Genomic DNA, 13,063 nt, shown 5'->3' on the forward strand with positions numbered 1-13,063 from the left:
CTAAGGTTTCCAGAATGGGTTCTTTATTCTAGATTTTGATGTTTCACAAAGGACTTGCAATTTAAAACATTAGAAATTCAAAAAGTCTGTCATAGATACAAAAAGTTACTTCTGGATGTCTTTGAATGTCACAATGGCAAAGGACAGATTTTCAAAGTGAAGAAATGTTGCTACTCTGGAAACACTTTAACCAAGGCAGTTTCCGGGAGAATCAATGCCTGCCTTAGGTTAATGGCCACTGGCTTCATGTTTGGCCCTCAATTAAACTCTGAACTTCAATTGTTATTACTTAATTGACTGAGCTATATTTCATATCAACATTTCACAATGACCTACCTTTTAAAAAATGAAAAATTACCCTGACCCCGTGCACGGGTCTTCATTCGAGCCTGCCATGGCTGGCACGGCTCACGCGAGCTTTGCACACAGCGGAGACCAGCACTTTCCCAGCTTTGCTGTTACTAAGGGGCTTCCTGCCCCATCCCTGCCCACTACGTGAGACAGATCAGGGTAAATCCACGCGAGGGAAGAGGGACGAAAAGTAAACACAGTCATTAACATTCCGAACAAATCCACAGAGACTGGCTTGATCTTAAGTGCAAGGGTTACAGTCCTCACAACACACCTTGAGTAACAAAATTAAGTGCTGTCATGCTTTGGTCCCTTAAAAGTGGTAAGTATCTCCAACTATTTACTTGTTCTAGACCACTAAATGAAAACTTCTTTCTTATTTACTCGCATACAAAGCAGCATGAACAAGTTGGATTTACTTGATCAATAACTTGGATTTTTATATAAGGCAGATATATATAAACCAGGATCCAACTGCTAGACTGAGTGGACAAAATTAAGACATCAAATGTGCATTCCCCTCCCCCTGCACTGTGGAAAAGTTTTAAAGTCTTTTTGATGTTCTTTGATCAAGCTTTGAAATCATGTGAGTGGATTACTATTGTATAAAAACTGTAATTTATAGCGCGTGACCCAGGCAGAGCTTTGTCTCACAGCCGTATTCAAAACAATAGCAGGAAAGTGAAAGACTCAGGGGGAGCCAAGCTGCTCGGGTTCGCTTATTATTTAATTAATAACTCCATCTTCCTCACTTAATCTTTGGAATTCACGAGAAGCGGATTGGGTGACTCACTCCGTCACACGCTGCCTTCCTCAGCCGAGGGACTCCGGCTGGGCCCTGGGGACGCTGCCATCGCAGTTCGGGCCTTCTGCTCTCCTCTCCGGTCTAGCTTACTTCACCTTTGACCCTCATCACGCAGGGTGTCTGGGAGACCCCCCAAGCTTCAAGACCGTCATTCCCGTGAGGCCCAGGGCCCGTGGCTATGCACCCTCCTGACGAGCAAACTGCCTCCTCGAAATCACACAGACACTGACTATTTTAACTCCTGTCTGACATCACACCAGGCCGGCTGAAGGAATCTCTGAAAATATGTCTTGTTGGCTTTTTTTTTTTTTTTTTTTTTTTGGCCAGTCCTGGGCCTTGGACTCAGGGCCTGAGCACTGTCCCTGGCTTCTTCCCGCTCAAGGCTAGCACTCTGCCGCGTGAGCCACAGCGCCGCTTCTGGCCGTTTTCTGTATATGTGGTGCTGGGGAATCGAACCTAGGGCCTTGTGTATCCGAGGCAGGCACTCTTGCCTCTAGGCTATATCCCCAGCCCTTGTTGGCTTCTTTGACAAAACAACTTACTGAAGGCATGAAGCTCAGGCCTGAGTGATGTCACCGTATTTCCTTAGAAGTGTCATGACCCCACAGGGGCCCGCACATCCAGGTGGCTTGGTGCTTGGGTGACCTTGGGAGGGAGACAAGGTCAGGCACGGTCCCCACCTTCAGCACACGCACCAGATGGATTAGACTTAGAACCAGATGGGTTTTTGTCACTGAGATGATCCTCTAGAAAGAGGCAGCGGCAGACTACAAACTGGTCAGGCCGATGCGGGGGCGGGGGGGGGGGGCGGGAGGCAGACACAGGGAAGACTCAAGGGTCCGGGGTCGTGTTTCCGTTGAAACAGGTCTGTCCACAGGGGCTACCAAGAGCAGATGTGCAAGGTGGTGTGGTTCCAGAGAGGAAAGGGAGTGAGGGCCGGCTCTCCCCGGGGAGAGGTGGGAGCTGCTCGCCTTGGCACCGCGCATTAGTGAGGGTTCAGCAGATGACCTCATCGGACGAGCAAGCCCCAGGTGGCTCGCGTGAGTCCACGCACCCCCAAAGAGCAACCAACTCCATGCCTTGCAGAAAAGGAGCCCGCACACACAGCGCTTTCTCCCGAAGGTCTAGCCTTCCCCATCCTCACAGGAGCGCTCTGGGGAGCTGACGCCTCACTAGAAGGCAAAGAAGAAAAACGAAACAGGAAGGCTCACTTGTTTGTGTGTTGCTTCAGGGGGAGACAAGGCAGGTGTGAAGTTGCCCTAGGCGTGTACCCTAAGTGGACTAGCGCTTCTCCAAACAGGGCTGGTGTGGGGGAGGAAGCCGGTGTGCGGGGACGTGGCCTGGGTGAGGATTTACCTGCAGTCCTGCGAGCCGCACTGTGCGGGGCACCGCGCCTGGGTGAGGATTTACCGCAATCCCACTTCCTGGCTCGGCACAGTTCATCACACAGCACGTAGAAGGCCCATACCCGTACCTTGCCTTTAACACTCATGTTCTCATGGTGACAGCAATTAAAAAAAGTAAGTTTTCATTCCGTGTCTGCTTTCCAGGACTGACACCAGAAAAGCAAACCAGCAAACAACACTCAGAGACTGAACACAGACAAATGCTTCCAAAGTAAAAGCAAAACCAAAGAGGCCTCCTGCTCCTCAAGTGGGGGACACCACCCGCTTCTCTTCCACGCCCCGCTTCTGCAGCAGGGGATGGGGGTGGCGGCGGGTGAGGGCAGGGAAAGTCCCACTTGTGAGTAATGCAGAGCCTTGCTGCGGTGGGAACAGGGGGGCTACGCCTCCCCATCCACAGACAAGGCGGTGTCTCCCAGCACGCCGAGCCTGCGCAGAGCCGGGCTCCAGGGAGGAGGAAGCGGACACATCGTAGGCACCTTTTCCATCTTTTATGTGTGCGCACACATCGTGAATTTGTTAAATGTAAAAGTCCCTGATGCATATACACGAAGCCATGGGTTCGATTCCCCAGCACCACATATATAGAAAAAGCCAGAAGTGGTGCTGTGGCTCAAGTGGCAGAGTGCTGGCCTTGAACAAAAAGAAGCTAGGGACAGTGTTCAGGCCCTGAGTTCAAGGCCCAGGACTGGCAAAAAAAAAAAAAAAAAAAGAAGGAATAAAAGTCCCTGATGAGGGTTTAACAAGACTTCTATCGGCTCTGCTAAAGGAAACTTATTCCCAAGGAAAAACAGCAGCCCAGTGCGGGGCCCTGGCCCACTTCTCAACCTTTGTCTCAAATTGTGTGTGGATCCCACGGAGAGGAGGGGGCTCAAACCCACGAGACCCAGCCACGCCCAAGCACCCTCTGCCTGAGCCCTCTCCAGACCCACCGCAGTCGAGCCACAGGGATGCAATCCACGTTTGAACATGACACGCGCCCTCCAAAAGGAAAAAGGAGAAGAACAAGCAGAGCTTTGCAAACCTTTTAGGGGCCCGGTGACAAATTTGGCCTTTTGAAAGAACCAATCCGTGCTTACAGCGTTTGTAAAACTTATTATTTCTAAAATTGTGTACTTAATACCATAAAAGGTATGCTTCATAACTATAGGGCAACTATGCTGTGACACACTCTTTTCCTTTCTTTTCTTTCTTGTTTTTGGTGCCTGTACTGAGACTTGATCCCAGGGCCTTGCGCTCTCATTTGGCTTTGGCATTTCTCGTCCAGGCTGGTGTTCTACCATGAACCAGGAGTCCATTTCTGGCCTCTTACTGGTTAAAGAGAGATAAGAGTCTCATGGACTTTTCTGCCCGGGCTGGCACTGAACAGCGCTCCTCAGATCTCAGCCTCCTGAGCAGCTAGGATTAAAGGTGTGAGCCACCAGTGCTTGGCACCATGTATGCTTTCTCATATAGCTTAACTTTTAATTTTCTAAAGATAGGTTTATAGCTATTGATGTTTTGCTATAGACTGGAGATGGGTTGGTAGTAATATTAAAGTGAGTAAGTCGAGGTGAACAATCACAAATTTTTTTATTGTAGTTATTTTTAAATTGCTGCAGGTTTATTTTTGCACACTTCATTCATTCACAGCAGAATATTGCTAATGTCTAAATTATTTGAGTGTTACATGATTATGCAATATAAAATGCAGGTATAAAAACAGCATACAGAAAGCACTTCTAAAAAATAATGGCTAGAAGGCAGGGCCACACAGCCCTTTAAAAAGAAGCCCAGCCCTTCTGTCCCCAGCATCTGGGAGCCAGACACAAGGTAACTGATGCTTTAAATGAGATAAATATAAGAGGCTTGGTGTTGAAACAAGAATTCTAAAAAGACAAACGTCTCGTCCTGTGTATGTCTGCGGTGTGGCTCAATGCCCTCGAGTCGGGAAGGGCTAAAGGAGCAAGCGAGCAGCACAAGACACCGGCAGAGTCCCACAGGTGGGAGCCAAAGTCCAGCCCACTCCATCTGCCCTTCCGCCAGCGGGTGCCAGGTAATCCGCGGCGGTGTGGAGTGGAGTTCCACGCTCCTGGTTCCTGTGAGAGCAGGTGGAGGAAAGGGGGAGGGAGGGAGAATAAATGGGCAGGTAGAGAAAAAAATAAGGGGGTGATTTGATAACTAGGAGGGGAATTGAAAAATCACACCTTTCAGTCTCCACATTCTTTCCTTTGTTGGGTACACAGGAGAAACCATGCGGAAGGAAGGAAGATTATGAGTATCTATAAACTAACTGTCTGACGGAGACAGAAATGCTGATAATGAGTGGGCTGCGCCTGCGGTTCTCAGCTGCTCGCATGGGCGAGGGAAGAAGGAAAGCAGAGCCTGGCGATCCGTCTGTCTGGAGGGGTGGCGGGGCGGCCCCGAGGCCAGGGTTCAGCCGCAGTTCAGGGCCGGCGCCGCCCCGGGTTCACAGGGCGGGGATGGGCGATGGCTTCCGGCCGCGGCTCCTCCCCGCCTCCGCGGGGCCCGCGGGGTCGCCGGTGCCGTGGCACAGGGTGACGATGTCGGTGGGGAAGCAGGCTTTGAGCAGGATGCCCCTCTCCCGGTTGCAGTCCAGCTCCTGGATGAATCCGTACCAGTAGATGACTAAGCCTGGGCCAAACCTGCAGAGACACCAGAAAGTCACATGCACACAGGGCGTCGGGGCTCCGGGAAGCCCCGCCCGGCAGGACCGCCCTGGGGTGCCCGACGGCTCTCGCTGCCTGAGCGCGGCCGAGGGCACCCCACGGAGGGCGCTCGGGGTCAGGGTGGCAGCCAGGGCGTTTCCATTTCCTTTCTTTCCGGGAAGCTGAAGTGTCCAGGCACAGAATCACGCACAGCCCCACCCAGTAAGGTAGCCTGAGCTCCAGACGGCGGAGGCCTGGGCAGGGAGGGGGCTGGGCCCTGGCCCGGGAGGTCCATCGACTAGCGTCCAGCGGCACTACACATTTATTTACTTTTTATTAAAAGTGCCGACTTTCAACTAAGAAGAGAGAGCACGTGTGAACGGCCAGGAGTCACAGTTCATGCTTCTAATCCCAGTATTTAGGAGGTTGAGGCAGGAGGACCTTGAGTTTGAGGGTAGTGTGGGCTGAATAACGAGACACTGTTTGAAGACGAGTCGCATGGGGTCCTCTCTGGCTACAATATTCTCTTCGTGCACTAGTGGGCCACAGCACTGCCCTTCCAGTCTTACACACAATCACAGCACTGCCCTTCCAGTCTTACACACAATCTCTCTGGCACCCTGGGCCTCTCTCTGCTCTCAAGTGCAACCCGAGTGCAGAGACCGCAGGGAATTTGGTCACAGGCTCTCCCAGAAACAAGGATTAACGTCTTGTAAATTTGTGGAAAAACATGGACGAATGCAAGCTCAGAGCCTCAATATTTCTAAGTTGCACCTCTGGATTATCTTGCGTATTGTCAGTGGTGACTGGCCCCGCCAGCTGACTCCTTCACCTATCAGGAAGTTGAGACCTTTCGGCTGGGTTCATAAAGATGCAATCACTATCAATCACTGTACACAGAGATGTGTGGCACACCAGTTTCACATTTTTCCTACCATGAGTACTTAATTAAAGGGCAGCTCTACTTTTGGTGTAGTGTTGCAGGAATTTTACAGTGAAATCATAAATTATGAATGTTGGGTTAGTAAAAGGATGTCTAAAAACAGAACTGCTCTCTGTATTCTAACCTTGCAGCAGGCTGAATCAGGCCAGGCCAAGAGCTCTTTCCGTCGATGATTTATTACATGCTCTGCTGTCCTTGCCAAAACTAACAGCACAGGATGGGCTGGGAGATGCTGTATGCACAGGGACAAGTTCAGCTGAATGTCACCGCTGGTTTATTTAAGGACGCACACGAGATCGGTTCAACTTTTCAGTCGTCTCTTAGGGGACGGGGCTGCGGGGCGGCAGCTGCGCGTGCGCACGTGTTGGAGAGGGAGCAGGAGCCCGGCCCGGGGGACGACCTGAAGCATGGGACGGTCCCACTGGCCGCCCGAGGGTGGGGCCGGCGGCAGCTGCCCTCTCTTCCTCCGCCTCTCCAGGCCCCAAGCACGAGCCCCCCGCCCCCCCCCCCAGGAGGTGGGCCCCAGCGCAGCAGGGGACGCAAGCTCACAGGAAGCAAGCACTTGCTTCCACTTAGCAAAGGGCTTCTTGTGAACTGTTTTCTTTGTCAGTACTGGAGCTTGAACCCAGGGCCTCTAGCACCGAGAGCTCTATGATTTGTCCCGAATGACCTCAGTTAACAAGACTGTCAGTTCCACGGGCCAGGTGGGTGAGGCCTCCGGTCTTTGCATTAGTGACACTGACTGGGTCACGCTAGGGACATAGGAGTCACAGCCTCCATGGATCCAACAGAAAGGTCAACGCACAACCATTGGGGAGCCCATGACGTTCTTGAGAAAGGCCTTGCACTCGCACAAAGGAAACAAAACAGAAACTACCTAACAAATCACGGAGAAGAACAAAAGGACATATGAGCATCATGAAAGGCAAGCCAATAGTTTAAAAGAGTTGATCAAATGAAGCCACGCACGCGCGGCAGCGTGAGCGTGAGCGTGGCCTCCCGCGGTGGCTGCATCACGGTCTCGGGACAGTGGGCCGGGGCTCTTCGTGGAAATGGCACTGCCACGGCGCAAGAGCGCGTCTGGGGACAGCTGGACGCGTGAGGACCGGGCCTGTCTCACCTGCAGGGCTGCGAACCCGAGCATTTCGAGGGGTGCCTCAGAGCCAGAGCGGCGCGAAGCTGCAGACACAGACCTAGGCTCCCCTTCAGAAGGCCCCTACGACGCTACATTTCCTACGCGTCTCGCGGGGCTCAAAATCCCTCACCGAGCCTGAGTCCGCTTCCCCCCGCCCCCCCCCCCCCCCGTCCGTAGAGATGAGAGAGAGGCCTGCGGACACTGTGCTCTGCGGCGGACAGGAATGGGGAGTCAGGGGGTGACAGGCTGCAGACCGAGCGGCAGAGGATCTGGCCTTGTTCCCGGCATCAGCTCGGTGCGTCTCTGAGCTCCGGATCCGGAGCTCATCAGCACTGGCCAGACGAGCCTCTCCACGACGCATGTGTTCACGAAGGGCCTGGCCACGCTGTTTCCCTCGTCACCCCCTCGGTTATCTGAGCTAACGGAAGGGAGAGTTCTGGTTGGTAAACCCCAAGCTGCAGCATTTGCCTGGGATGACACAGAAGTGGGGAGCACTGGCTGAGCCGCACACCATTCTGATGCCTCGCAGGGAGGGTCGTGCCAGGGCACGAGACCGGAGGAAGTGAACCTCAGGGGAGGCGAGCACCGTCCGGGACCCATCGGAAACCAAAGGCGCGCTCAACGGCGCCCTCAAGACAACAGCGACCTTGGGCCTTAAGGACCGCGGGAAGTGCCATGCGTTATTTTAAACCATTCCCTTTGAGCCAACTGTTATGCAAGAGGCACAACGAATACAAATATACACTCTCGGATTCAAGCGTAAGACAAATTCCATTCTAAACACATGCAGACTCCTGATGAGTAGGGCCTGGTCTTTCCTGGCCGCAGACAATCCCAGAGTGTGTGAAGGAAGGGGCTCCCCAAAAAGAGTCACGCGCCAGGCAGCGCCCCTTTACGGAGTAGCTGTGTTTCCATCTCGAGAGCCTCCCGGCTCCCAGACAGGGCACCAGCCAGCAGCCCTTCTGCAGAGCTGGGCTTCCGTAAGATGAGGGGTCCCCCCTGCTCCCGAGGCGTTTCTGGAGCTGCAGGTTTGCGGGGGGTGGACACCGGGCGGGGGGCCAGCTGGCGTGGAAGGCTGACCGCCGGCTCGTGACGTGTGGGGAGACAGACCGGCCATCCAGCAGATGCTGGCAAGTCTACAAAAACAGATGCTGGTTGTGCTTTGTTTGGTTCTAAGAAAAAGCCAGTGGAAGCTGTAAAGTATCTCTAAGGACTGTCACCAAGAACATTTGCAAATGGTCCCTCCATGAGTGAATCTTAGTTTTCCAGAAGGACTAGCGATCCTCAGTTATTCCTTGAGGATTCCAGGTTGTGCGGGGTTTGACAGAGTAGGGGCCAGGTTATCAATGTCGTCTTTTCTGGAACTCTGAGAATCTGAGTCATAACCTCCCTCACCACCATCTCGGGCAGAACTTGCTCGTTCTCTTTACATTCATCTTTTAAGCTCCGAAGCAGGAGAGCCCCTCCCTGGCTGTGACGTCATGCCGTCCCCCCCAGTGACGGCCCTCAGCGACGGCAGTGTCAGGGAGAGCGCAGAGGACTACTGACTGGCGCGCTCCCCCAAGCTCTGAAAAGGCAGGCAGACCAGGACCGTAGCCATCCCGGCTCATACCCTGGAATATCCCTGGCAAAGTTAGCACCAGTAACTGCTTTAAAGGGTTCTCTGGTTGGTTCTCTGGAGCCATAGAACTTGTAAGTCTCCATAAATCACAGCGTCTATGACCACGGCTACATCTATAAAGACTATCTCTATCTATCTCTATCGATGTATCTATCTATCCATCCATCCATCCATCTAATATAATGATGCCAGTAAGCAATAACCAAGAGGTAATTCACATTGACTGAATGTTTATGATGTGTCGGGCAGTGTTTCGGGCATTTTTTACACAGAGCGTAATTGTACACTCACTACCAGAACGTGCGCTAGAATTACCCATGTTACAAAGGGAGAGGAGGGGGCACCAACAGCCAGGCTTTGAACCCAGGCTGCCTCCATGTGCACACTTGTCACTACAACAGTGCTATCTCCTCCTACATCTTGTTCTTACACACCAGCTTGTAATAGTTTTTCAACTTTGAAAAATATTTACAGCACTTAAAAAAAGATAGAAAAGCCAAGATCCAGGAGCAAGGCGATTACTCACGAGTCCAGTACCTACATGAGAACCCAAGTGTCTACAGGGAATGAGACGGTGAGGTGAAACAGCGCAGCTGCCCATTCCCACTGGGCGTCACCAGATGGAGGGACACGTGGGAGGGCGGTGCGGGATGAGGGTGAAAGCACGCGACAGGGCACTCCACACGGGGCAGAGAGTCACAGACTCACTGCACACAGTTTAGGGACGGGAAGTGTCTCACACGGAGAAGGGGCGCGAATCCAGAGTGCTCCCTTGGCCTGCTCACAGCAAGGGCAGCGGCAGCTAGAGGTCAGGAGGGACGCAGGGAAGCGGCAGGCCGAGTGTGTGTGTGTGTGCATGGGGGGGATCATTTTTCCCAGAGAAGGGGGTTCAGACCTGCGAACCCGGGGTGGCACCATGGCCCTCAGGGTCTCCGTTCTCGTCCCTGAAGTAGCTCTAGGACAGAGACTCATCTTCAGTGCATCGAGACCATGTTCTGTGTTTTACATCTCTTTAAGTTACGCAATAGGACAGTGAAGATCTCACAATCCATACTACTCCACAAGGTGCCTTTCCACAAGAGTAAGGAAGAGCCCTGAAGGGGAGGTGACATTTCTCTTCCCAATGGCTACACACTTCGGTGTAGCAGAAAATTTGTTCTCTAAAAGGAACATAAATAAAAATCTCTTCCCTCCCTTCCTCCCTCCCTCCCTCCCTCCCATCCTCCCTCCCTCCTTCCCTCCCTCCCGATGCTGTGTGAGGTCTGTGCTATCTTCTGACAATGTACGCAGACATGAGGCTGCTGGAAGCCGACTGTTTAACCATCAAAAAGACTTACATGTGGTTTTTATGAAGAGTGCATTTTTCAAACACATAGTTCAGGATGAGGGAGAAATCGAAAACATCTTGTAATTGTTTTAAAATAAACTCTTGCACTGTTTATTTAGTTTTGATCTGTATGTTGTAGATTGGCTGTGCACTGGCTAATCACTGCTGTATGTATCTCCAGACAGAGTTGTAAATAACTTTTCAGTGCATGTGAAACACACTCACACATGTTTACAGGCAAGTGTGTGTAAATGTGCATGTAGTAATAATGAGCAACTATGTAATATGATATCATGAAGTTCTAGCACTGTGGTATTTAATACACAAGGCAAATACTCTCATTTCTAGTATCTAGAAAGAAAATAAAAATCCAGGCGCCACTGGCTCACACTTGTAAAACTAGCTACTTAGGAAGCTGAGATCTGAGGACTGCAGTTTGAAGCCAGCCTGAACAGGAAACTTTGTGAGACTCTTATCTCCAAGAAACTACTCAGAAAAAGCCAGAAGTAGTGCTGTGGCTCAAGTGGTAGAGTGCTAGCCTTGAAAAAGAAGCTCAGGGACAGTGCTCAGGCCCTGAGTTCAAGCCCCAGGACTGGAAAAAACAACAACATGGTAACTTGGCTCCCTTATTCATTCATTTACTTGCTTATTTACTGGCTTATTAGCAGGCTCATATTTGCAAACTATAATGACCAAAGAAAGGAGAACCTCCATCAGGAGTTTGTACACTCTACTGATAGGTTTGGGTTATTAAAACACAACTTTAGGGCTGGGAATGTGGCTTAGTGGTAGAGCACTTACATAGCATGCATGAAGCCCTGGGTTCGATTCCTCAGCACCACATCTACAGACAAGGCTGGAAGTGGGGCTGTGGCTCAAGTAGTAGAGTACTAGCCTTGAGCACAGAGAGGCTCGGGGACAGTGCCTAGGCCCTGAGTTCAAGCCCCTGGATTGGAAAACAACAGCAATAACAACTTTATCTCTTTGAAACAACTTCCTTCTTTCTTTCTTTCCTTCCTTTGTTTTGTCAGTTGTGAGGCTTGAACTCAGGGCCTGAGCACTGTCCCTGAGCCTCTTTGTGCTCAAGGCTAGCACTCTACCACTTGAGCCACAGTGCCACTTCCAATTTTGAGTGGATGATTGGCGATAAGAGTCTCCTGGGGACTCTCCTGCCCTGGCTGGCTTCTAACCACGATGCTCAGAGCTCAGCCTCCTGAGTAGCGAGGATGAAAGGCACGAGCCACGGGCGCCTAGCACAACTTGCTCTCTGTCATTTTGAAAGTAACAGATGCACTGCACCCATAAGTTGACATGGTGAGCTGAACCACTTCATTCAACTACTTAAAAATAGTAAAAAATAACTAATAAAAATAATTTGGAAAATAAAAATATAAATACTGATTCACTTCAGGGCTTTATGCCACAGAGAAAGTAAACAGAAAATTTCTTTATCTCAGGGAAATTTAAGCTAAATACACAACCACAATGACCTGGAATTTTCCTTGGTGTTTGTTTATGCCATTGGGTATTCTCAAGTTCACCTTGAATTATCTGCAAAGTGCTTATTAATTTCTACTTATTTTGTGCTGTGCTGGACAAACTTGGATGCTATACCAACAGTCCTACTCATGTAAACCTTCCTTCAGAAGAGAAAAATAGCAGACAACACAAACAGAAGCTATTTTGTCTTTCATCTGTGGCCCTTTACCCCCTGCTCTCCCAGAGAGAAGGTTATTTGCCATGGTTCGGCTACTCTACATTTACCTTTTTAAGAACCTAAGTGTATCACTTCTATGCATACACTCCTTGGCCTCAGTATGTGAATGACTGGAGTCATATAATTTATCATGTCCCAGTGTGTGTGTGTGCGCATATATATAATATACACATATATTTAATCATTCAGTGTGTTTACTTGTAGATTTATAGGCACTTTCTAGTTACCATAAATGAGGGGAACCACGTAGCCTATGTTTCTTTGCCTCTGGCTTACTTCACTCAATATAGTTTTTTCAAGTCTTTCCATTTCAGGGCACATGAAAGGTGGAACAAAGATGAACAAATATAACAGTGATACTCACTAGACACTAGACATGGGAGGGGAAGGCAGGAAGTGATGGAAAAAGACATGGTCCAAAAAGAATTGTACTCATTACCTGATTTGTGTAACTGTAACACCTCTGTATATCAACTGTGCAATAACAAACAACCTAAAGTACACATTTTCACACTCACTCTACATAGCCAGGGCTTCTCTCTGAAAGTCACATATACAACTTAAAATCTAATAACATAGGAACAGATCTATTCACATTTCAACTAGATATGCACTTGACTGAATAAATGCCAAAGGCTTCACAGTAAAGAAGTAGTTACAGTTAGCATTCTAGAAGCCACCTTATGCTTATACCACGTTAGTTATGTTTAGAACTGCAGTGAGGGAAAAATAAACCCCCAAACTCACCAAGGCTCAAGGTCATATTCACTTTGAGGATGTTTAAGTGCCGAGGGTGAGCAAGCACTCCCTTTGCCGTGGGTGCAAATCACATCTATTCACCTAGAATTTATTCCCCAGCCTTCTTCCAAAAGTTGGGGGTGGCTTACAAAATTGGTCGTATGAATTATTACATGTTTTCTCAGTTATTTCCCTGGGGAAACAGGCCAACGGCAAACCCATCATTTCAGCTGATTTAGTGGTTGATGTCAGGGAATTCATAATTGATATGACAACCCTAATGGATAGTGATCACTGGGTTGGCAAAGCTGGGCTGGCAGTGCTGTAACCCTGCTGGGGCACCCCAGGTCTTCCACGGACTAATTCTGATCAATC

The 13,063-nt window shown here is 50.2% G+C and overlaps 1 protein-coding gene across 5 annotated transcripts in view; it reads right to left on the reverse strand.

The window, feature by feature from the left end:
- Nucleotides 1-13,063, reverse strand: part of Cdin1 (CDAN1 interacting nuclease 1) — a 210,017-nt gene that overhangs the window by 63,049 nt on the left and 133,905 nt on the right. For 2 of the 5 annotated variants that reach the window (XM_048331950.1, XM_048331946.1), the window contains one exon: nucleotides 4,109-5,204. The exons of the other annotated variants lie outside the window; for them this stretch is intronic. In XM_048331950.1, the coding sequence (XP_048187907.1) occupies nucleotides 5,009-5,204 (196 nt within the window). In that variant the 3' untranslated portion in view covers nucleotides 4,109-5,008. Of the gene's footprint in view, nucleotides 1-4,108; nucleotides 5,205-13,063 lie in introns of those variants that run through there. 5 annotated transcript variants of the gene reach the window in all.

Source organism: Perognathus longimembris, chromosome 23 (genome assembly GCF_023159225.1).
Source record: "Perognathus longimembris pacificus isolate PPM17 chromosome 23, ASM2315922v1, whole genome shotgun sequence".
NCBI classification, from domain to species: Eukaryota; Metazoa; Chordata; class Mammalia; order Rodentia; family Heteromyidae; genus Perognathus; species Perognathus longimembris.